Source organism: Tachypleus tridentatus, chromosome 4, assembly GCF_004210375.1.
Source record: "Tachypleus tridentatus isolate NWPU-2018 chromosome 4, ASM421037v1, whole genome shotgun sequence".
NCBI lineage: Eukaryota > Metazoa > Arthropoda > Merostomata > Xiphosura > Limulidae > Tachypleus > Tachypleus tridentatus.
This window is the reverse complement of record NC_134828.1, coordinates 81,612,866-81,638,641: the sequence shown is the minus strand read 5'-3', so window position 1 is coordinate 81,638,641 and position 25,776 is coordinate 81,612,866. Positions and strand designations below refer to the sequence as shown.

The 25,776-nt window shown below is 31.5% G+C and overlaps 1 protein-coding gene across 1 annotated transcript; it reads left to right on the top strand.

Annotated features, from left to right (window-relative positions):
- The first annotated feature begins 374 nt into the window (after positions 1-374).
- On the top strand, positions 375-21,268 carry LOC143249547 (coiled-coil domain-containing protein 43-like). Its single transcript, XM_076499580.1, has 5 exons — positions 375-607; positions 3,372-3,456; positions 9,191-9,338; positions 16,118-16,197; positions 20,072-21,268. The coding sequence occupies exons 1-5, from the start codon at positions 428-430 to the stop codon at positions 20,257-20,259; spliced, it is 681 nt and encodes a 226-aa protein (XP_076355695.1). The 5' UTR covers positions 375-427; the 3' UTR covers positions 20,260-21,268.
- The last annotated feature ends 4,508 nt before the right edge of the window (positions 21,269-25,776 follow it).

Below are 25,776 nucleotides of genomic sequence, written 5' to 3'. Positions count from 1 at the left end.
GTGTAAGACTAGAGGGAAGGCAGCTAGTCATCACCACCCACCGCCAACTCTTGGGCTACTCTTTTACCAACGAATAGTGGGATTAACCGTCACATTATAACGCCCCACGGCTGGGGCGAGGGCGAGCATATTTGGCGAACACGCGGATTACGAGTCGAACCCGCGACCCTCAGGTCTAAGTCATTACGAGTCGCACGCCTTACGCGCTAGGCCATGCCAGGCTTGTTTCCAAGACAATAAGTTTATTTATTTCAAAGGTTCAATTTGCTTAACGTATTGTTTTATCAAGTTGATTTTAGACTAAAAGATATGGTAACTTCGTGAAGAATGAATTATGTTGATACACATTCCGAAAAGAAAAGTGAAAAAAAGCAGAGGACGCCACCAATTATCAGTCGGGGAATGAGCAACACGAGGATGAAGAGAAATGGCTTCAGCTAAAGAAGATACAGTTAGAGATTCCTTTGAACAGTGGTTGAATCTGCAACTAAGTAAGTTGAACACAGATCAGGAAGTGTTTGGAACGTATATTAAAGGTATCCTCGAAGGTGAAGAAACTGAAGATGAAAAACGTGACGCGTTGGAAGGCATTTTAACGGAAGTAACTGTAAGTTATTGTTAATGTTATTTTTTAAATCTACTCTTATGAGTATCATTTATTTTCATTAAAAAATATTACTACTACCAAAACTACTACTACAAATTGCATGTACAATTTTTTTTCATTGTATGAATATATATATATATATATACTATTAGGATCTTGTTTAATTTTAAGTTCAATATTGCAGGTGACTAGAACAAACAACACAAATGAAATCTAACCAGCATCTTTATAAATTATTCAGTGATCCAGCAATCTCCTTATCCTTTAAGTTAGTTGAAGTAGACTCAGTTAGCTAGTACAAATGAGCGATAGAGGATTACTACATGACACAATTTTGATTTTTACTATATGTTGCAATTAAACAGTTTATAATACAAGGTTCTTTACAAGGTTTATTATAAACTATTATATTAAAAATTAGAATAATTTTAGTGTTATGTTTGTATGCCTGTGTATAATTGGACTTCAGTATTTTTTATTTTTGTTAACTAATGCTTATCATAATAATTAATATTGATTTATCAGTATACCAGAAATTGAAGTTTATATTTAATCATCAGTTGCTATGTATCTGTTGAGCAATGTCTATTGTTAGCTGAAATAACTGGAAGAAATTAAGTAAAAGCTGTGTATCTTAACCACACATTTTTAAAACTGAATTTTTCTGCTAAATTAAAAATTTTAACAACAAAGTTAAAAAGTAAAAGACAGTTATAGACTTTACTAAATTGATATGCCTATATTTTCAAAATGTTTTAGGTTTAAAAAGGTTTGGTAAAATCAGAGGTTTTTTCTTTTGTGTATGTGTGTGTGAGCTATTTGGGCAACTCGTGGCAATGAGGATTGAAGTGCTAATGGCAAAGTATGTTTCTAATGTATAAAGATGATCTCTTTGTATTTCCCTGAGATATGTTTACAAAGCAATCTTTAAAAGGGGCACAGTTTTGTACAGAATTGTGCAGTTTGTGGAATTTGCTAATCAGTTAATTGTTCAGTCATTAATTGATTCGACTAATGTATTTTTCTTACATAATACTAATCTTTATATTTTTAGCTTGCTTTGATGGCATTGAAAGTATTATAAGATAACTCTTTAATTACATACAATTTATCATTTTTCTAATTCCATCATGAGTATTCACAATTTAAAAGACAATTAAATTTGGTAAAAAAAACATCATAAGCTTTTAAGCAAGATGTTGTTGAAACAGGACAGAAATTTAGAAATAACACATTTAAATGACTAATGTTTACATTTTAGAGTACAGGATAGAAGAAACTGTAGAAACACATGTGCATGCTGATTAATAAATCAATTAATATTAAACTCACCATACTATATGGTGAGTGTTTAAAAGGAGCATGATGACAGACTTGTTTTCACCTTTACAGTGCTTTCTATCTTACTAGAACTAATTGTAGTTAAATAGGTGCCCTGTTCGTGATGTTCATGTAAGTAGGCTAATAATTTAATGGTGTTGCATGTTATTGGTTTGTTATTAGTCAATGTCTGGTAGTTTCTAATAAATGCAGTTAAATTTGCAGTTGATTCAGCAATTAACATTTCTTTTAGCAAGTAAAGAATAGTGAATATTAATTTGTTGTGACTTTTGTTATGAAAATAATTTTACCCTAAGTAATGGTTTTCTGTAGTGTCTGAATAATTAGTCCATGTCTAGTAATTTATAATAAGCATAGTTAAATGAACAAGTTTTAGCAATCAACATTTTTTTTGTCCAAATAAAAATAAATATATACTAATTTACCCTAGCTAACACTGGTTATTTTGCAGCAATATATTATCTTAATCTGTCGTACTATTTAAACAACCTGAGTAAACATGAACATCGGGTATCTCTTTGGCTAGCTGTGTAACCAGCTACATTTGACCATACTTTTACATTGTGATCTGTGTATAAACAGAATGCATGTATAACATCACTCCAATGGAAATAGCAATACTAGTATTTTTTTTATTATAATGAGTAGGTGGAATAATAAAAAGTAGTAATAATTAGAAACTACTAATTTTTTGTATCATGACACTATTCAGTTAATCTGAACAGTTTTGAATTAATCAAAAATGGACATATTATAATGTTAGTATTTTAAGTATTGGGATAGTTGAAAGAACCAGAAAATCTATTTTTGATAATTTGATTCAATTGTAATTTCTTTTAATTGGTTATTTTGGAACACTAAAAAGTGTAATTGATGTTCCTAGGGTAAGCAGTAATGTCAAGGTGGCTGCTTCATGCAATTTTTAAGAGTAGCTTGTTGTTTTTTTCATACAAGAAAATTATAATTTACAAAATAAAAACCTTCAAGTTTGCAAAAAGGTTAAGATTGGAAGCTTTCTCCCTGTCCTATGAAAACCCCTGGTTAATTCACATTATAAAAAAATAATGAAACTAACTCTTGGGAGTTGGAACAGATTTCTTTAAAAGTAAGGGAAATGCAAAGGTTTCATCATTTTATGTAGATATATTTAAAGTTAAAAGTATTGCTAACAAGAAGTATGTTTTTTAAGCATGAAACTATATTTTATTTTCTTTATCAAAAACTATTATTATTCCCTATAAGTCCTGCCCAGTATGTTTGGTGCCTACAGACTTAATGTTGTCATGTCAATATAGCATTTCACATTGAGAAAACAGTACAGAAATAAATTTGCAAACTACAACCTGTATAGCAGTATTAAAATATATGTGGTAGAGACTATAGTGAATAGGAGACTAATCTTTTAGTTTATTTGTGTTTTTAGGAAAATAAAATTTCAGAGCTTTGCACAGAAATAATGAATAAATGGACTTGTATGCATCAAGTTAGTGGAAATAATGCAAAGCAAGGTAAGACTTGAATAAAAAGAGTGAAACTACAAACACAGTTCTGTATCTTTCAGTTAAGTAATATATTTTGTGAAACTGGTAAAAATATATTTTATTCTATTCTATTCACCCTGGCTTGTTGACCTGTTTACAGTAATATTTGAGCACATTTTTTTGTTGTTGCTTGAATTATAGCTTACTTAATTAGTAAAATCATCATTAGTTTATAACATGAATTTTGTGTACTGCATTTTCTTCAAACCTGTGTTTCTGATAATTGTTTGTTTAGGCAAGAAAGGTTATTGTTAATTTTATTATTTCTAATGTTAGTCTACTAAAAATAAATTTTATGTACTGCTTTAAGAAAGCCGGAAGTCCACATCAAACTTGAACTGATCGCATAAGAAGTATCAGCTGGATGGTTACATTTGGAAACAGTTGTTTTAAATCAAATTTTCATGTGAAATCAGCACAATGTTCAAAGACAAATCAAAATAACATTATTGTATTTGCTTTTTATGCCATGATAAGCTTGCAAACTTTATGTGTGATTCATAATAATGAAAAACCCACTTGAAATAAAAATGTATTCTCAAGATGGCTGGTATGGGTATTAAAACTTTAATTAAAATAAAATACAGAACAATGTTAACCTGCAGATGACGTAAGGAGGCTAAAATGTTGTTTTGTTCTTTATTTTAATTAAAGTTTTAATATCCATACCAGCCATCTGGAGGATATATTCTTACAAAATTTAAAATTTTGTGGCAACTTCTACATAATTTATTTTTGTGTCAGTTAGATTATCAGGATTTACTCTCTTGTTTATGACTATTGTTGTACCAAGATGGCTTGAAATGTATCTATCTTTGTTTATTCTCTCATGAAATGATAACTCATACTTGTATATCTAGGAATTTTAATATTATTTTCATGTCATATGGTGAGACCATTTTGTACTATTTTGAAGTTGTAAAATATGGATTTTTTATGTGACTTGCATGTTTGTAAATTATAATATTAGTTAGCTGAGTTGGATAGAGTAATGGTTTTGTTAATCAAAGATCCTGAGTTTGCGTCCAAGTTTGGGGTTTCTTTTCATTTATGAACTCTTTTGCTTACAGTAATGTTTCTTAGACAGTTTATTTTCATTGCTTTGTAATATGAACCTCATAGGTGGATATATATGTAATTACACTGCCATTTGGTTGGATGATGGTAAATCAAACCACTGATTTCTTGACCTCCCCCGTCAAAAAAAAAGTACAATGTTTCATACTTATAATTAAAAAGCATTTTGATTGAGGAAAGACGGGGGATGGCTTATGCTCTTGGATAGCTTAGTTTGATAGATCATTGGCCCTGTTAAAAAAAAACCTGGGTTGAAGCTCCAGTCCTAGAATTGCTTTTCACTTACAGTAATATTTCTTAAAGTGGACTTTTGTTGATTCTTAATGTGAACTTCATATATTTCATTTATCAGTCAGAAAGAAAATTTAATATTTTAAGAGTACTCGTTTATCTGTTGGGTAGCAAGTGGCAAGAAATTACTACATTCTGGTATCAGAATATCATCTACATTGACATAGAGAGCACCAAGAAGGCTATTTTATTTGCTATTCAGTTTAGAGTTACTTTATGGTTTTCTAGCCAAAAGTAATTAAAATACATGTTTATAATAATTTAGAAACTTAGTGTACAGTAATGGAGATGTTGAATATAACATTTTCTTAAACTAAAAATATGTTTTTAATAGATACTTACATCTATTGGTGCAAATCATTGCTCTTTACTAGCTTTGATACTTCCACATATCTCTGCATATTAACATGCAAATGAATATACAACAACTCTCCACCAATAGAAATATGACACTACCCCTGTTGTAACTAGCTCCCTTTCTAGTCTTGTAGCTGTTAACCACTTTGAGATTGGTCAGGTACCATCAAACCACACAAGAAGTGGAGAAGACAGTATCTTACCTTTTGTCACAAGAAGCTAAAATCCCACGTTTAACAGGTGGAGGACTGAAGAGAAGATTTTCCTTGAAGAAATGTCTAAAGGAAAACCATTGGGTGTGAGAAGGAACTAAAAAAATACATCTATGAAAGATTGCACTACTTCTAAGCTGGGTATACTCTTCAGCCATTAGTAATATGTTGCTAGAAGGATGGAAACAAAGGAGGGATGCTAATAAAAAAAAATTACAGAACCAATTAGACCCCTCACTGTAGAGTGGCTAGGGTGCAACAGACCATAAAGGGGAGTTTGACCTCAACCTACATCTGGCAGCATCAGGAAATTGTACATCAGTTCTGTGGTTGGAGGAGGGTCCAATACCTTTTACCTCAAGAAAGGATATTTGCAGGAAACATGAACTTCCACACCAAGAACTTGCCTCCTTGGGCATGCACTTCTAACATAACCAACACCAGGTACTTACATTCAGCAGATGGTAGAAAGCTGGAGGGCCCAGGGGTGTATGTCCAAAGTCCAAAATCTGACATCATTGGAAATGTTTTACCCTATCTGGGGTAGAAGGGTAGCCAACCTTGCAGTTATGGGAATTCATGTGTCTTTTCCAGCTATAATTAACACCAGATTTACTGGGAAGCATCTTCTAGTGCATGGAAGAAAGAGGGTTAGCTATATTGAGTCAAAAAACCTGGTGGCATTGAGAATTTATTGTCCAGTCCATGGTAGGAGGAGGGTAACCATTGTGACAGATTTACTATTATATACTTATATTAATTTTTGTTTCAGTTAAATATACATATTTAGAAATGTAAATAACTTGTACTGTTAAATGTCTTTTGCAAAATTCCTGCCTTTTCACTAATGTTGTAGAAGATTCTCAAGTGTAAGAACCAACAATATACTGTGTGTGTGTGTGTGTGTGTAAATACTAGTGATTATCAGTATGTTGTGTAAATTGAAATTTCTCGAAACCTGTTTCATCCTTATAAAATTAACCAACACAACGTGCTGAGAGACAGTATGTATTATTGGTTTCCTATACTATATTACTGGCATACTGTAAACCTTGGAAGCTATAACTTTAATTAATGCTTGTTAATCAGGAACTTTGATATTGACCAGGAACATTTATGGATTTAGAACATTGCAAATGTTTTAACTTCAGTGGATTCACATCCAGCATTACCATTTTTACAGAAACATTATATAACTTAATTTGTGGAAAAACTCTGTGTGACCAGTGGGAAAAAGAACAACACAGAGCTAACTCTCCATTAAGTGAATTGTACCTATATTAAATCAGAATTAATGTATTTGTCATAAACTCTCAACAACATATCAAGGAAATTCCAGATGAGATTGAAGAGTCAATATTCTTTATAAGTTTGTGAAACTTTTGTATATTAAAATATATTTGTATTAAGAAAGAAAACTTTGTAGCAGTCATGTTGGCAAGCATCTTAAATTTTATACATCCCTAAATTTAGTTAACTTTTAAATTTAAAACAATTTAGTTGAGTTTCAGGCTATTTGAAATTATAATATGTAACATAATAAATTGGAGGGCCATATAAGATAAATCATAATGTAACACCATTTAAACCCATGTGAGGATGTATATAGCTGGTGTGACCCCAGCCAACACTCGATCCTTAGAGACTGACATCTGGCAGTTGACAGAAAGGAGTTTTGAGAAGAGTGGCAAAAGCATCTAAGTCTGGGACCCTCCACAGAGCACACAGAACCCAAAAATTGTGAGGATCTGAAGACCACTCCACAGGGAGAACTTTGTTGAGGAGAATATCAATCTGTGACCAGATTCAGGGGACCCAAATTATGACATGCCAACAAAGTGATGTGATGGTAGTGGGTACAACACAGAAGATCCAATATTTGAAACCAGAGGTCTCTAGACCAAGTGACCCTTTCCTGATGATATATAAGACTAACATAGAAACCTTGAAGTGGATCATCACAAAAGAACCTGCAGGAAGTGAAGGAAAACCCAATGAACAGGAAGAAGTTCCAAGAGGTTAACAAAGAGAGAAAACTTTAAAAAAGACCATTGTCCTGAAACCTTGAGTGTCAAGATACACCCCCAACTGGAAAGAAAAGCATCTGTGAAAGGGGATATTCTAGATGAGGAGAAAGAATAGGAACACCCATGGTAATATTGTTGTGATTCAATCTCCAGTCAAAGTCTATTTGTAATGGAGGGGAAGTGTAAAATGGGCATGTAAGACTCCATTGTACTATCAAAACTTGTTGACAATGATGCATTAGAACATGAGCAAGAGGAATGAAGGTTTCAAGAAAAGATCACATTTCCAAACATTAGAGAACCTCTTACTCAGTAGGAGGATGAGATGCTGAAGATGAGACATTCTATAGTTCACAAGTGAAGTGGAGCATATTGGGCCTAATGGAGGAGAGAGTTGAAAGATGCCAGAAATAAACAAAAAAAAATGTGTGGGTGTGAAGAAAGACTTCTCCATTTAAACAAGCCAGCCTCCCATGACAGCATTCTGGAGAAACAACTGAGGAAGTAGGACTGAGTCATCTTGTGAGGAGGTAATCTGCAGCCAGTTGTCCATCCGAATGAGTCAGGCAGGCAAAAAATGGGATTCTGAGGAGAAGGTAAGAAAACAGGATTGTGAGATAATGGGGAAGAATAATGGAAGTTTAGGACTAGACTCACTGATAACAACTTTCAGAACCCATGGATTATTTACCAAGAATCTCCAAACATGGGCAAATTGAAAGACTCTGGTCCCCACCAGACTTGACCTGGGAAAGGTAGTCAGAGTAAGATGAATATGGAAAAAGGTAATTGAATTATCAGGATCTGATCCTTGTTAATGGAGAAATGCTATGAATCCAAATAAGGGAAAGTGGGATGATAATAATCAAAAGCATGATTGCCCACAGTATGTCTTTGTTGAGATATGCCTACTTCCAAATGCAAATGCTCTCCAAAGTGACTGGTACGAACCCCAATATTTGGGGAAGGAGGAAACATAAAATAATGATCTAAAGGTTTGTGCAAGTTTCTCAAAATGCCATGCAACTGAGTGGCACATTCTGAAGGAGAAATGAAGCTATCCAAGCCCAATGCATAACTCACAAAATTAAAAAAATAAATCGTAACATTCCACAAAATATAATGAAAGATGGTAGAGAACAATGCAACTGAAGTAGAAAAATGAAGAAAGTAAACACTAGTGAATAAATGAATCAAACTGAGTGAAATGCATCTATTCAATAAGACTGTCAATTGATAAGAGGTTAATAGCTGCAAGATTAGAGATGGTGCTAGTTATGATAGGGGTAGTATCACAATCCTATTGGTGGAGGGTTGTTCTGTATAATTATTTTCATATTAGTATGCAGGTAAGTGGGAGTATCAAGGCTAATGACATGTGAATTTTTGTGCTGATTGAGAGGAGTATAATTTGAGAAAGCTAGTGAACAGTATAATGTATTTTGTACTTTATACTTAGCTACCTGCTTGAGGATAATTTTGATTTCTTGTATTCAGTCATGGAGTTCATTATTAGGCTATAAAGCTAACAATACTATTTTGGATTATTATTTTGTTAATACTGCAGTGTTGGGTGAATTAAATTATCAAAGGAAAGTTTTTACCTTTCTTTTTTTTATAATTAGAAGCATCATTTTAATTAGACATTAATCCAGCAATTACTATTTCACATTTTGTATCAGAAATTTAATGTTTGTATAACAAATGTTTCATTATTTATCTCTCTGTTTTAAACAGAAAAAAAAGAAGATGTTGACACAAGATTGGCCAAAATTATGGAAAAGCAAGCACAATCTGTGTCATCAGGAAGAAACCTCAGTGTTGATGATAAAAAAGTACGGGAGGCCATCTTAGCTCATTACTCTCAAGTATCAGATGGAGAAGAGTATCCTTTTAACACAAGAACAACATGTTAGTGTTAAGTAGTTTTTAGTAATGATAACATTATTCTGTTAACAGTAGCATACTTATATTTGAATAAAAAATGTATATCTAATATTATTTTTTGGGGTTTAGGGATGACTTGAAACTATGGAAACTAGGCTATCTATCCATATTTTAACAATGTTCTAAGTTTTTACAGTAAAATTAAATCAAGCTGAATCAGACAGTTTACAACAATATTTTTAATATCAAATTTTAAACAATGTATTGAAGTACACAAAACTTAAAACTAAACTTTACCTATAACCTATTACACTTCTTCATTTATGTAAATGCTCTTATTATATTGTAATTAGGTATTTTTCTAGTGTCATGAAGGATATTTACTTGTTCCTTCAGTTAAAGGCACTGTATATTAGAATGGAATTCAGTTAAAGACATTGCCAGGTAGATATGTTACTTAGATAAAGATATTGTGACATATATATGGCATTGAATTAAGAACAGTACCGTGTCAGATAGCGATTAATTTGAAGTTTAACGATTGGGACTTAAGTACACTGATACAGTAATTTGTTTGCCACAACAATACAATATTCAGTGACTGATGGACTTAATTTGTTCATTACGTTGTGTATTTATAAATTGTTTATTTCAGTTAGGCCATTTTAGAACAATCTCCCATTTTTCCAGTGGCTCATCAGTAAGCTTGAGCATTTGTAATTCTAACATTTGAGGTTTGATTCTTTTGGAAGACATAGTGCAGATAGCTCCTTTGAGTAGCTTTGAATTAAAGCAGACAAAATAAATTAATGAAAAGTTTGTTAACTTTAAAATACTGCCATCTCTGATTTATACCAGACAAAGCATACAGCATTGTTCCAGGCAAAAATGAAATAAAAACAAATATATTAACAATAAATTTTTAAGTCTGGTTAGGATGAAGGGGGTCCTTGAGTTGCAAAAAGGTTATCATTTTGTCAGGAAGTGATCCCTGGCTTTAAAACAATCTTATGTTACAGACTTGTTTTAGGTATTGAAAATTATATTATTGTTTCAAAAACTGTACATATGACACATTTGAAAAAACACAGCTCATCTCTTATAATTTGAAGTAGTAAGGATCAAGTGAGGCATAGGTGTTTGCTTGATCTTTAACTCTGGAGTAAATTGCTCAAAATTGAAATATTTCCATGGAAATGTCATTTTATTTGCTTCCCAACTAGAAAGTTACAGCCAATTAATATTGTTTGCTTACATTTTTTAAAATACAGAATAAAAGCCAATGAACTTCAATTCCAAAGAAATTTGAACAACTTTAATGTAATTCTTTAAGTGCTTTACAAAATCAAAGCTAATGAACTTCAGCTCTGAAGAAACTTGGATAACAGTGTATTATTCATCATTTGCTGTACAGAATCAAAGCTAGTGCATTTTAGTTTCAAAGAAATCTGAACAACAATAATGTAAAGTTTTTCATTTGCTTTACAAAATCAAGTCTAATGAATTTCAATTCTAAAGAACTCGAAACAACAACAGCATTTTTTTTTTTTTTTTTACATAAAATCAGAGCTAATGAGCTTCCATTCCAAAGAAATAATTTAATAAATAATTAACACAATTTGTAAATAACTGGAACTAATATTTTGTGTATTGGATGGCAACAGTAGTTTAACTCATATTCATCCATGTTGAAAATAACTTTAAAGTGATACATAGGGGGAACTGAGGTCTTAAGTTTGATTAATACAGAGCATCCATGAATTGTTGAACAACTTTATTATTTGAATGGAATGAGAACTGCATACAATAAACAATTGTGGTTTGCAGTATAATGGAGGCTGATGTGTCAGGTTTAGCCATGCCCAGTGATGCTGTTAGGATATTTTCATTTGTGACTTGAAGGATGTCCAAGTGATAATTGATCTTCCCTCACCTACATGGCAGAGATTCTCTAGAGTAATAGTTGCAGTTGTATTGGCTATTCTGGCCAGCAACATTGTCATCATGTCTGAAGTAATCATAACTATTGTATTAGCTGTTTGAACATGTAATTCTATCTAGTACCTTCATTGTGTAGACAATGCCTTTCATACCTAGTCTAAACTACTGGGGAAAAACACTTCAAACATCAGTGTTCCTCTATGTCATAATTCACAATTGTTTATCTAGTGTGGTTCCTATGCTATTTAGTTAGTAGTGGTTAGGTAATTTATGGACACCCTGTATTATTAGCATAACCACAACATGGGTGATGTCTTGAGTTTTCTAACTGCCCCTTGCTTGAAAACGTTTGTGTAAATGTTCCATGAATTTTAGAAATCAAGTCTTTAATGAATATACTTTGAGCTAGCTGCATAAACTGTTGCTTCCCTACAGCTATCTCAGTTGATAGCTTACAGACTTAGATAAGACTTACTACTGCTTTATTACAATATAGTAGTTAAGCAGGGCTGCTGATAATTTCTAACTTTGTTAACACATCTTTTAAATTGGCAATCAGATTATCAGAGATATGGTAATCTACCTATTGAGAAGCTGTTTTTGTCTTGAGTACATATAACTGCTAGATTAAGTGCACAAATCCTGTTTACGTATATTGTCATTTAATTAAGATTTCCATAAAGAAAATCTGTACTTATATAGTGTTTAGTAACTTGTGTCTACAGCAGACATTTGCCATATGTTTTGGCTAAAAGTTTCAATTCGTAAGAACAAGAACTTTCTGTTGTGGGAACAAGTATTTGGTAAGGTATTACTTTAGCAGTTTTTAGTCTGCACAAAAAAATAATGTAATACTTTTAGTAAACATCAGAACTTCCAATGCATTCAGCAAAGATGTTATTTTCAGTTCTGTCTCAAGGGAAAAACTATTTGTATAATATAACATAGAAGCTCATCTGGACTGGATGCTTCTTCTGAATTGGGGCCAGTCATGATGGACAACATGCCATTAGACTTGATTTCTAAAATTCATGGAACATTTAAATAAACATTTTTAAACAAGTAATTGATTTCAATTTTTACTACAAGATCAAAGATGTTTTTAGTTCTGTCTCAAGGGAAAAGCTGTTTGTATAATAGAACAAAAGGCTCATTTGGACTGGATGCTTCTTCTGAATTGGGGCAAGTCATGATGGACAGCATGCCAGACTGTGAATTTGAGGTTCATGATTTGCATCATATTGCTTCAAGAATCTGCTTACACTTTGGGACCATGGGCACATCATAAGATTGATGCTCAAGTTTCTATTTGATGAGAATAGCTCAAGATTTGACAATGTGTGCTGCTGTGTAGCTGACTAGCTGCCTTTCTGCTAGTCTGTCAATTGAAAATTAGGAATCATCTAGTGTAAATAGCCCTTATTTAGTTTAGCTTGGACATCTGAAACAAATCAAACCCTCTTAGTTGTGAACAAGTACATTTATGACAGTCATTGTTATTTGACACTTCATAGTGGTGTTTTATAAAACCTGGACTTTCTGTCATTTATGTATATATATATATAATAGCATTACTGGAGAAGTTTTTGTGACAAAAGGAAATGAAGAAATACAAAAACAGTTCAAAATTCTTCATATACTGTTCATATTCTTGACTTTGAGTAGTAGCAGTAATTATTCACTTTTAAAAGGATTGAACAAACTGAAAAAAAAGGTTTTAAAGGCACAAGTAATGGCCAATACAGCAGTGAGAAATCTGAAAACTGGAGACAGTTCTGCTATGAACTGAGGTTTCTGTTAAAACTGATGTTGTTGAGCAGATTTAAAGAATAAATGATTAAAAAGTGGCAAATTGAATTATTTTTCCATACCTGTTCCTCTGTGGAGAAGTTGGAGATTCTAATTCTTTTTTCCTGTGGAATTCAAAGAACCATGATGGCATTTTGTGTCTCAGAGTAACTTATGAAGAAAGTAAGAAACTTCATCAGAAAAAAACATCTAATGGATAAAAAGAGATGAGTGTAGAAGTAACAGAGGCTGTTCTACAGTTTTATAAAGTGATAAATGCAGTTGGAAAACACCCAGGTAAAAATAATTCAGTAGTGTTAAGAATGCCAAAAGAAAGGGAGAAAGATAATAAGCAGAAGAGATTAATGCTTCTCAATTTGAAGGAATGACATGAAATACAAGAAATAATAAAACCATCTCTCTTTCTGTGTTTTCAACTTGAAGGAATGGCATGCTAAATACAAGAAGGAATGAAACCAACCCCTTCTGTGTGTAAGACTTTCTGCATTGTGTGATTGAGGTTTCTCTGGTACATTCTTGCAGGCCTTAATAGTATGAATTTCTAAATAGCACCAAAACCTACATATATTGTGGAACTAACAAAATATAATTTTGAAATTTTAATCCATTTACCTGAAATCTCCAAAAGGAAATTTGACTGCATGCAAATCCATCATCATAAGTGCCTTTTCTGAGACCTATTATTTTCAAGTTAGGGTCCAAGATCTTTATTTTGCAAGTTCTTGAGCCACACTGTATTTACTTATTATTTATAATTATTTAAAAAATATAAGTCTTAAGCTTTAATATTTCCAAATCATTTGTGACCTCCTCAAACATTTAAAAGCAGCTGTGTATTTCTTTTGATCCAAATATTTCTTCAGTGGAAGGAAAATGTTTCACCTGTAACAAATAGCAGCAGAATTTAACTAAACTCTGGCATCATAAATTGGTCTCTAATTTGGATTGTACAGCTAATGAAATTATTTATATAATTTAATGTAACAAAGGCCTGTTATTCTTACTTCGAGAAGAGTCAAGTTAAAGACTGAAAGAAACAAACCTGTATTATCTCATTGATGACCAGATTTTAAACCAAACTATATAAGGTTTTGTTTGCAAAACTGTCTTTCCAAGCTTAACCATCATCTTTGTTGCAGACGAGCTATATCACAGCTTCTGTAGACAAGAGTAAAGATTAAATTAAACATTTATTATTATATGTACATGACAACTACATTGGTTCATCTCAATTTTCAAGACCCAGCTTCAAGTATCTTTTTTCTCCACTAGTACATTGAACACTGTGACAATTCCCTTGGATTGCTAAGATAAATTCAAAGTGATGACCTTTCAGTGTGGAATCCTGTACATGGTGAGGGATCCTCCCAGAGAAGGTTTTGTCATTTCATTTTACCTCCTCTGGAATCTGAATGTCCACCCATGTGTTTGCAATGACTGGGAACATGTAAAGGGGAGGAGAGGATCCTGGTGGATGAAGGGTCCAATCCCAATACACTACTCTGACTGTAGATGTGTGGCTTTGGGGTGCCCCCCCATCTGGAGCATTTGGCTGCTTCTCTTAGACTAGGTCAACTGAGTACCAGTGTTGGACATCATCATTGAGTGTTATGGACATTGTGTCTGATGCTGGTGTTTGGGTACAGTGCTAATGAAACCTGGTGTTGCTGCAGTGTTCTTGTTTGGCATTGTAGTATGTCCCCTTGTAGAACTCCATGGTGGGGTGAGATCAATGGGCACTAAATTTTTCTTCTTTCATTATGGATCCTCTAAAAAATAAAATAAAAAATACAGATAATAGGTAACTGACCACATCTTGAAGACTCTGAACAGAAGTCTCTACCCCATTCTGTACCTTTACCACATCTTCTCATCCTTTATTCTTTGTCAGACAAAACTTTAGGGGAAATATCCCCCATTTTTATTCAGAATGGATTAGATGGGCTTACTGGGTCTCCAAAGTCAGTCAGGAAGCTACATTCTGGGGGATATCTTAGTGGAAACATCTACCCCAAAACACAGTGAACTTCTTTTGAATTAAAATATCATTGGAGATATACCTATTGAGGTTACTCCCCATGCTACTTTGATTTCCTCATGAGGAGTGATTGTTGAGATGGGTTTGAAGAATGTCCCCAAGTCTGATTCTGTATCTACTCCTGGCTCTACTATTCTTTCCAGTGTCTGCCAGGGTCTACTTCCTTCGGTCCTGATTTTTGGTGTCTGCTCAGGCCCATCTTCTTTTGCCCTGAGATTTAGAACAATTATTTGTTTGTGCCTTGAGTTGCTGAAACCTATGTCTAGTGACAGACCTACTCACTTGAAAACAAATGTGAAATTATCTGTATTGGACAAACAAAACGTAATTTATAATATCATACTACCAAACATAAGAGTTATATAAAAAAATGAAGAAACAGAAAATCATGCTACAGCAGAACATGCAAAAAAAATTGTATTAGCTCAGCCTAAAGGTTGCAATGTCACTCCTGAAGATGACGTGTGACACATCAAAACATCTAGTCAATATTTTAAAATGAGTTCAATTGTACATTGATTTTAACATGTGCATAATGTTAAAAGAATAAATAAGCAAAGTGCTATTTATATATTTATATTACAATATTTATGTTTGAATTGAATGTGACAATTCATATATTAAATATTACCAAAAGTTTCATACATATACATTGTAAGGATTAGGAGTTCATGTATGTCTAAAGCTTTTTATCGAAAGAAGTCATTTTTTGTAATAGGAATTACCTTTGCTAATGATACTTTCAACACATTTTATGGACTTAAAAAACCTCTTTGTTTTTAATGACTAATGTCCAATAACATCTTTAAAAAACTTTGTATGACCCCTAACATGTATTAAAAAGAGCACTTACTTTATGATACATCTGTGTTACAGCATGATTCTTTCTTAGTTAACTTAGCTCATTATTGGAGACTCATGTTGTATATTCTGGCAGAAAATTATGCTAGAAATTCATCCTCTAGTCTTTTTCTTATGTGAAAAAACAGAAGTGATACAGAAGATCCTGGAGGATGTGAAGGAGGGGCTTCTGCTGTTGGAACCATTTCTGCAAATGTTTGTGATCCATGTATCCTTTTGGTTCAGATTTTATCTGTTATCTTACATTTATGTAACTTTTTATATCAATTTCATCTGGTCTAGCTTTTTGTCTTAATATTATTCTGTGTATTGTTTATTACCATATATATATATATTTGTATGTAAAAAGATGCATATTTTGTGTTATCTGTTCATTACAGCTCCTGGAAAACTTTCTGACCATATTTTCATTTCCTGCATTATTTTATGTATTATATGAAAAAAAAATGTTAATCTTATTTTCTTTCTCAGTGTTATTTTTCATGATTTTGTCTTCATGCCTAGAATTTTGAAAAATATAATAAACATCACATTTAGCCACAATGCATTTCTTAAACAGTTTATTGGTATCAATATATTACAATTCTTTCAGGTAAACAATGGAATGTGTTTTTGGATTATGTTGTACTATGTGTACATCAAGTTACCATAGTGTATGTGAGTGCAGTACCTTGCTTTATGGTGAGATATGTTGGATTTTTGTATTAGCAGAATATTGATAATGCAAATGCCATAAGCTTGTGTAATTAATATAAGTTATTCATCCTAGTACTTTATAGGATGAGACTAGTTGTAAGTTTAAATATTATGTTTGTTATTGTTACAAAAGTAATGTTAAAATGGGTTAACAGCATATTGAAATAATAACATGAACCACACTAAAGCTATTTTGCTTATAACCAGTTAAGGAAATTTCTGAATTACTAAATGGGTAAAGTGGACATTGTTAGACAATCAGAACAAATTGTATTACTTATAACATTATTGCACTTTAATAAAGCTATTGATATGAAGGACATCAAGATTAAATAAAAAAAAAAAAAAATAAACATGTAAAAGACATCACACTAACTGCTATATATGTATACATGTGTGTATTTGAATGTATAATATGTGTGTATGGATATTAAGGAAACTTTAGTGTCACTGTCTGAAAATTATAAAACTACATTACTGAAATTACTTTTGTAGAACTATGTCAGCACATTTATTGTTAGAATTAACAACCTCATAAAATAACAGAACTTCACAAAAGATTTTAGTAATGTCAATAATAATATTGAAGTTAAACATTTTTGAAAATGTTTTAAGAAAACCAAAATTTTATATTAGATTTTAAAGATCCTAGAAACCAGTGACAAAAAGAAAAAAATTACATAAAATTAGATAAAATCCTTATGGTATAAAGTGAATAGTCAGCTGTTTAACAAAATCAAACAATCATATTACATTTATGAATGTTTTGGAATAAAATATTTCAGATGAAAGTATCTGGTTGTGGAAAAATAAAACTGGCTATATTTAGTATCAAACATTACTTTAAAGGTTCAGCATTGACTACTTTTAAAATGCTTTGAAGTTTTGGACATAAATATATAGAATATTTTAATTTTTTTTAATTACTTGTATACAAGGGTATGATTAATTCATTTCTTACTAAAATCTCCTAGTTTTTTTTACAAATATCAATATACCATTTATTCAGTGTTGTTTAATTGTTGCCAACTTGAGTTCATTGGCAGTATTGATACTATTTCATGATGTGTTGACAACAGTGTTTTCAAAATTTGAACATATGGAGACAAATACTGATAATTAAGGTATTTTGGAAGATTAAGAAAAAAAATTCAATTATAAGTTGTCCCTTCAGTTGACACAACAAATATCCTGATTTGATTTTGCTGTAAGAAAACACCCTTACAAGTTTACTCTAGATTTAGTTTGATTCCATGATTGAATAATGCATCTGGAAAGCCCCTCAGTTGCTCCATGTTAATTCTGAAGGCTTATAATGCTAAAAACTGAGTTTTAATACTCATGGTAGGCAAAGCAATGATACCTTAATGAGTAGCTTTGTGGTTAATAAAAAGAAAATAAGCATTTGAAAACATCAACTGCTAAAGTTTCACCTTAGTTCATTTTTAAAAGCTGAGTTTATGTGTAGTCTTTCAATGAATGGAAGTGCAGAATAATTGTTTACCATATAATTAACACAGCTAAAAATAAATAAATATAAACAAGTAAGTTAAGTAACAGAAAGTATAAAGTTTATAAAGTCACCAACAGTTTCATATTTATTATACAGAAATATGATTCTATGAAGCATTGTTGAGTAAAACCTCAAACCTCTCCCTGTTGAACATTTGATATGACCATCTGATTTAGTGGATAATAGATTTTCAAGCGTGGATGATGAATGAGTAATGGATTATAGGTTTGCAGTACTTGAAATAAAATCTATCAAATTAATTTGGGTAAAATGTGAATAATTTATAGTTTTATGGCCTTGTCAGTTTGCAAAGATAATAATTTAAAATTAAGTACATATAATTATATAACAAATTAATATAGTGTATTCAACAAACAATTTTTAACTGATATATTTCCTGTGAAAAAAATGAAAATATTCTTTTTTACATATGGATTAAATAAAATTATTACCAGTTGATCTAATTATTTTATTGTGTGACAGTTACATATTTCAGCTACAAATTTTATCTCTTAGAGTAGTTAGATTTAAATTGTTCATTGTTGTTTAAAGTAAATAATGCTGATAGTTGACACAAATCTTAAAACATATTTTTTCCTATTTCTATAAATTGTTTATCTCTACTTTTATCCTCATCTTTTTGAGGTTAATTGTTTCTATTCTTGAATGGAGGTGTTTACTTTTTAAGCCTCAATGGGTACATTTTATTTCTAATTCTAATATCTTCATGTTTTATCCAGTTTAATATGCCTATAAAGTGATTTTTAATGTGTTTTGTACATATTGTCATGTCTGTAAAGATAGGTAGTAGAACCAATTCTGATTGCTGGATTAAATTCTGGTTATCTTATCAAGCTCTCTAATACTGTATTTCGCCTTGCAATTTTAAGTATAATTGTTACTTTTATTTTGTGAAATATTAATGCTCAGTTGTAAACTTTGATATATGTAGTGAGAAGATAACAAAGGAAAGTTCACAGAGGTATCACCCATTCAGAATTCTATGGTTAATTTCATTCCTATCCATATTTAGATATTTCAGTTGTTAACAAATATATATGAGAAAAAAAAAGCAGCATTTTAAACATTAAAACTTGTGATTGAAACTGTAACAAATTAGCAGTTTAACATACATAAATGAATTGAAAAATGGTTGGAAAATTTGAGTTTGGTTTAAGTAGTGTGAAATAAAAATTTCATAAATAAAATTTAGCTTTTCTCACAGTTTTAATTATACTGCTGCAGGAAATGGTCAATGTTAACTTTAGTGTTATATTTTGAGATTTTGTTTGTAGGCATTGAAAGTTTGGATAAAAAAAGTAGTTGGAGAAAATTGAATTTATTAAACACCCATGCCCATAATCTTAATTTCTAACAGAAAAGAACCATAATACGCAGCTTAGTGACTGTGTTTTATAAAACTTCTCACTCATCATTTTTCATTATTTGCAAACCATAGACCTTTGTTTTGTTTCACTGTTTTTTTGTTATGATCAATCTCTATATGTATGCTTACTTCTCATAAAAGATTGAGTTACAAATTTTTAGAAAGGAAGAAGAATATAAAACCTGCACATCTGAGTATTTTATGAAAATATTTTCAACTACTTTTAAGTTAAAATATTTCAAAATCTTTTATCAAAAGATGTATAGTTTCTAGAAGTTATATAAACTTGAGTATATTTTTATTTTAACAGTTTTAACATTTATTATTATTTTTTGGCATGATAAACTTTATTGATCTTGTGGTTTGATTGCCATTAAAACACATTCATTATTTATGAGACTTTCAAGAACTCTGAAGAAATATATCATTAATCTGGTGACATTTGAAAAAAAATTCTTTTGTTGTTTTTCCTTGACAAAATCCAAGTTCTGGTTAAAAATGTTAACGTTGAAACAGTGCTGCAAAGTGAGCTCGAAAAACGCGAGAAAAACAAAGCAGAAGTTGAAAAGAAAAAAGCACAAGACAAACAAAACAGAGAGAAACAAAAACAGCAGCAGCAGGAACGGAAAGATAAAGAGAAGAAAAGAACTCAGAAAGGTGAACGCAGGCGGTAGCATCTTGTTTCAAAGTAATTAGGTTTTGAATAATTTCAGATATGATAAATTTCTTGTAGATGTAGTAATTTTATTAGTTATGTCTATAGTGGAAATTGTTTGTATGGTTTATTTAGTGATTGATAATTTCATGCTTAGAAGTTGCTCTTGCTTTATGTTTCTCAGTTAACATGCAGTGCTGTTTACTGACATCTTATGCCCACATTCTTTTTGAACACTCAGTGGTATTATATGGCAACATTTTTTTTTCTCAAATAAATACCATGTTGTACCTAATAGCAGTACTATCCTTTTTATAAAAACAGTCAGTTAGTAGTAGTATCTGCAAACATGGTCAGTCAGTTTAAATACTAGGTTAATTTGTCATTTTTTTTAATATGCAATGGTACTTACAAAAAGCACATTTTTTGTCTTCAGACAAATGCCTAGTGCTTGAAACAAACATCTACCAGTATTTCTAACCTTTTTAAAATATTATTTAACAAATAACTTGAGATCTTTGTGCCAGAGCTTCCAACTGGAACATTAGTGCAAAAGGTAAATAATAACACCCAAGTTTTTTTTAAAGTTTTTTTAAGACTTGTATATTAAAAGTATGAACATTTTTCTGTCATTGTTTTTATGATAAACTAAGAGTACAATCATGTTTGAACTTCTGAATTTGATTGGCAGGTACTAACTAGTAGCAACAATGTTTAGCTTGAGTTTTGTTATTGAAATTTGACCTTGCATTGCTTCTTGGGCACACATTTATATAATTAATGAGATCAAAACTTCTCTCAGAAAAAGTCTGATATATAAAGTTGGTAAAAAGTGAAAAACACCTTCAACTCCAAATGTTCATGAAACAAATGTTTCTTTACACCTTTCTTCTCAATGTACAACTATTATTGTTGCAGAGAGTAACACAAAGTTTTGGGTTAGTAAAATGACTGAAGTAAAATGTATTAACAACAAAACTTTTGTTTGCTCTGCAAGCCCAGTGTTAATAAAAAATATTTAAGGAGTTGTGACTGGGTATCTTTGTTATTTTGTACAGCATATATAAACCTATATGCATACTCATTTTCATTTTAGGTTATTGATAAAATATTACTGTTATAATAAAATATGAAAAGTCAAAATACCTTAGAAAAATAAAGAAGGTATAACATATTTAACAAATAATTACACATAAGTCTTCAATGTAAAGCTAGATCCTATGGATCAGTCTGGTACTTTATTTTTTAAATAAAATACAATATATATATATATTACTAAAAATGGACTTGTGATTGTTTTAATTTCCTAAGTACATTTTCTGTATTTTGAACAAAATGTTTATTAATTTTCTCAGCTAACCATACACTATTTTGTTTTTAATCAGATCTTAGGTAACAGTTGTATGATGCTGAATTTTCATATTATTGGAAAATAATGCAATTTATGGTACAAAATTAACCATTAACCATGTAATGTTTTAAATTTTAGTTTTATAAAGTCAACACAAGTGATTCTAATTTTTAGTGTTAATGATAGTAAACCAACAGTTTTTATGTTTTTGTAACTGTTCTATGTTTTCATGTAATGAAGCAAAGAGCTTTGCAGATGTGCAGTTTTATATAATGTGTACATCCTGGCATATCTTAGTCACATCTGAGTTAATTTTAAAACATTTTATGTACCTAAACATATTATCCTGAAACTTGAAGATGCTTATCATGGTACAGCATAATAGTGGAAACATTTAGAGTAAATTACAGGTGTTCTTATTTCCTGGAGTAAAAAACTGGAAAAAATACTGACTTTTTTTTTTTAACCCTCTCACTTTTAATCAACAAAACTCTTAGATTAGACAGCCCTCATCTTTACTTAACAAATGCATTATTACAGATATTATTGTGTAAGATAGGCATTTTATCCACTTTCTTTATTTGTATGTATTGTTTTCACCTTATCCAACAAATGTTTATAGCTGCAAAAATATCAGAGAATAAATTTAATCTTTTTCGACCCCCACCCCACATGTCTCATTTCACATACCAGTGTTTGCATTGTACTTTGAATTATTGCCTGATTCATTACACATTTATGAGGATTAATACTGTATTACAGATGTTTTAACATAAACTCAACTGAGTGAAATTTCAGAAATAAGCCTATGTAATATTTGATACACATGCAAAGACAAGCAATAGAAAACTTAATTTCTGTAAATATACCCTATGGTAGTTCTTTGTCAGATGAAACAATTTTTGTATCAAATAACCACCTTAAAAATCCTTGTTCTTTGCTTTATTACAGTGAAGTAAAGATATTTAAATTTGTTACAAAATTGATTTTAAAATGCTATTGGAATTAAAAACTAAACACCTTTTGGTAAATTATTGGTATTCATAAAAAGATCTGTATTTGCAAGGGTGTGCATAATGAAGTACAGAGGTTGAGTACACCATAAAATAATTTCAAATATGCAACTTGTGTGATAACCACAGTCAATATAGAACTATGTTTTGACATTGTTTGGCATGTTGTAGATAGTGTGATGCTACTAAAAATTAATTGCTTTTAGAAAGAGTAGTAGTAGCCCTTTCAAAAGCAAAATATTTTTATATTCAGGTCATAAAGGTGTGTGTTCATATTGTGGATTAAGAATTTCCAGAACTGGTATAACACCAAAGCTACTGCTCCATTTTTGTTAACCTCTTCTCTGTTTCCTGTTTCACCACTTTTGAGGTATGGGTGTCTTTTTCCTTTTTGTCATGTGTTGTGAGGACATTGCTTTCCTCTATATGGAGGCCACTTGGTCTCTTGAGGCTTCAGTGTGAGCTTGACAATAGCTCTGATGTTGGATATGTCTCTCAGTTACTTTTCCATACCTTGCCAGGCGAAAAATCAGAACACTCCCTGCTGTATGTGGGTATACTGAGAAGTCCAGTTTCTGGCTGAACAAGAAATCTCCATAGTTCACTTCCATTATGCTGGATTAGATTAGCCTACTAATTATAAAATGTTTCTGGTTAATTTTGAAGAATGAAGATGATAGCCAGGTTGGTCCAGAATTTCATCTTAAATACTAAAGGTCTAGGTTGAAAATGTCAGATCAGTGAAATTTAATCGGTCAAAAGGCCATAAAAATGTTTAGGGGGAAGGAACTTTGTAAACTTGCAGTCACAGTAATTACTGGCCCCAAAAACTATCTTTTGAAGGACAACTAATCTTTGAGACACACTTTGGTGAAGCAACAGTGTTCACATGAGTATCAAGCAAAATTTATGTATAGAATGTTATACCCTGGTTCCCATGAATGCTTGGCCAATAGGTTAACAATGGCTAAACCCCCTACCCTTATTTTTGTGATGTAAAAAAAATTATGCTTATTTTTTATAGCACAGCTGCTTATGGTATTCTACATGGTATACCTTTCGCTGATGAAGCATGTTTTGCACAACATGTGTTGGCCTTTGGTCTGCATATTAAAATCCCTTTTCAAACATTATAGATACGAGCCTGATTTAGTCCCTGCTTGACCAGTTCTAAAATTTTTGTGCTGCTACTATTGCTATTCATATAGCAAAGTGCAGCATGCTCTCAGGAAACTGGATCCTACACACGTACACTGACCCAGATTAGGTAAAAGCTGTTCTTATTTTAACCATTAGAAACAATGACTTTTTTATTGTCTTTTCTTTGGAGACCTCTCAGTTACAAATTTAGTATGAGCCATGGTGCAGTTTTAAAAGTTTCACTCAAGAATTGCTACTTTTTGCATTCACTTCGGTACTCTTAATGCACGCATCATGGTTGTCTCTTGTCCTGAAACAACATTAAGGAAATATTCAGAAAACTGTATTTATTAAAATATTTCAACTTGTATGATAAAAAAATATTCTGAGACAACCCAATAAAATAATGAGTACACATCATTCTGGTAGCTTCACCCACTCAAATATTACAGTTCTAAACTTAAATAACCCAAATTTTTCTCACCAGAGAACCTCAAATACAGTTTTACACTACAAGAAAAGTCACAAGTGAAACTGTTTTTTTCTCAAAAGTAGCTTTTATCTTTCTGTTAACATTCATTTCTTGGTGAATATTTCAGTGTTAAAATTGAAACATCTGTTCTCACGTATTAATGAAAACAACATATTGTTGAATAACCTGTGAATATATGTAATCACTGGTAGAGTCACATTACAAAGTCTTAGCACTGGGATCAATTCTTTATTTCAATTTCCAGGTATTTTGATAATTGTATAGTCATGTAATTGGTGTATTCCTGTTATTTATCTCTATCACACATTGCTATGTACAGTAATAGCAATTAAAAGAGATACCTCCAGCTTCCCACTTAACTCACAATATATCAATCTCAGGTTACTTATTGAAGCTACTGTTGATAATTTGGTTTGGTTAGATGTTTCTATGTGTAAGCTGTCAAAGTCAAGTGTTTCTCTTAAAGGCAAAGCTCAGATGAACTACAATTTTCAGTTGATTATTAATTAATTATGCATGCTATGAATTAATTATTCATGCTATTACTATAATATATGTCAATATATATTTGAGTAAAAATATAATGTCATAGGGAGAAGAATGACAAATAAAACTTAAGAAAATTAGTGAGAAACCTATGGGTGATGTTGGTAAATTGAGTGATTGATGCTTGCAAACAAAGTTGGCATCTTTGTAGAGTGTCAGAGCTCAATATTGCCTCTAAATGTAGAATTTCTTGTCTTGTGAATAACTACACAAGTGTCCTTAGTTCTCACCTTGTCCTAATGGGAGGTGACATCTCCTCATTATCATCCTTAAAGAACTCTTTATTTTACTTATTATGATCAAGCCAGTTGACAAGAGGTTCATTGATGATGTACAGATGTAGCTAACTGACATGTGCAACATACTTTTGCACACCCTTCAACTGCTATATCTCATGTTAAAGGACTAAAATCATTACACAATATTTGGTGCAAGTGGAGCCAAGAGCCTTCTATGCTGCTGGTACATAATATAGTCTCACCCAATCTCAACTTTTATACACATGTTCCTCCACTTTTATTTTCTGATCTATGGTAGGCATTAGGCTATTATATTATTTATCGAAGTCAAAGTAGAAATATGCCTATTTTCAAATTACACTGGATGCATGTACTTCGTAGTATCGATAATGCGCTTGACGTGAAAACCTAACGAGTCTAAGCTGTGCATGTCCGTTAAATTCAACACACGTGCAACACCTTACTAATAGTGTAGATAGCAAATTGTATTCGTTTGTTTACAGAACATTAGTTCTAGAACAACAAAACAATCCAACACTTCTTCACCACAATGTGCTTCTACTTTGGTATAACGACATTTTAACGTTGTTTAAATGATTGACAGTATTTTTCCACCGGCAAATAGTTATATTCTCGAAACAAAATGTTTCATTGCACACTGAACGACTTTATTCCCAAAAATTACTGTGAATTTATAAACTATTGTACTAAACTTGATTTAAAATAAGATGATCGAAGAAGTTGCAGGAAGATC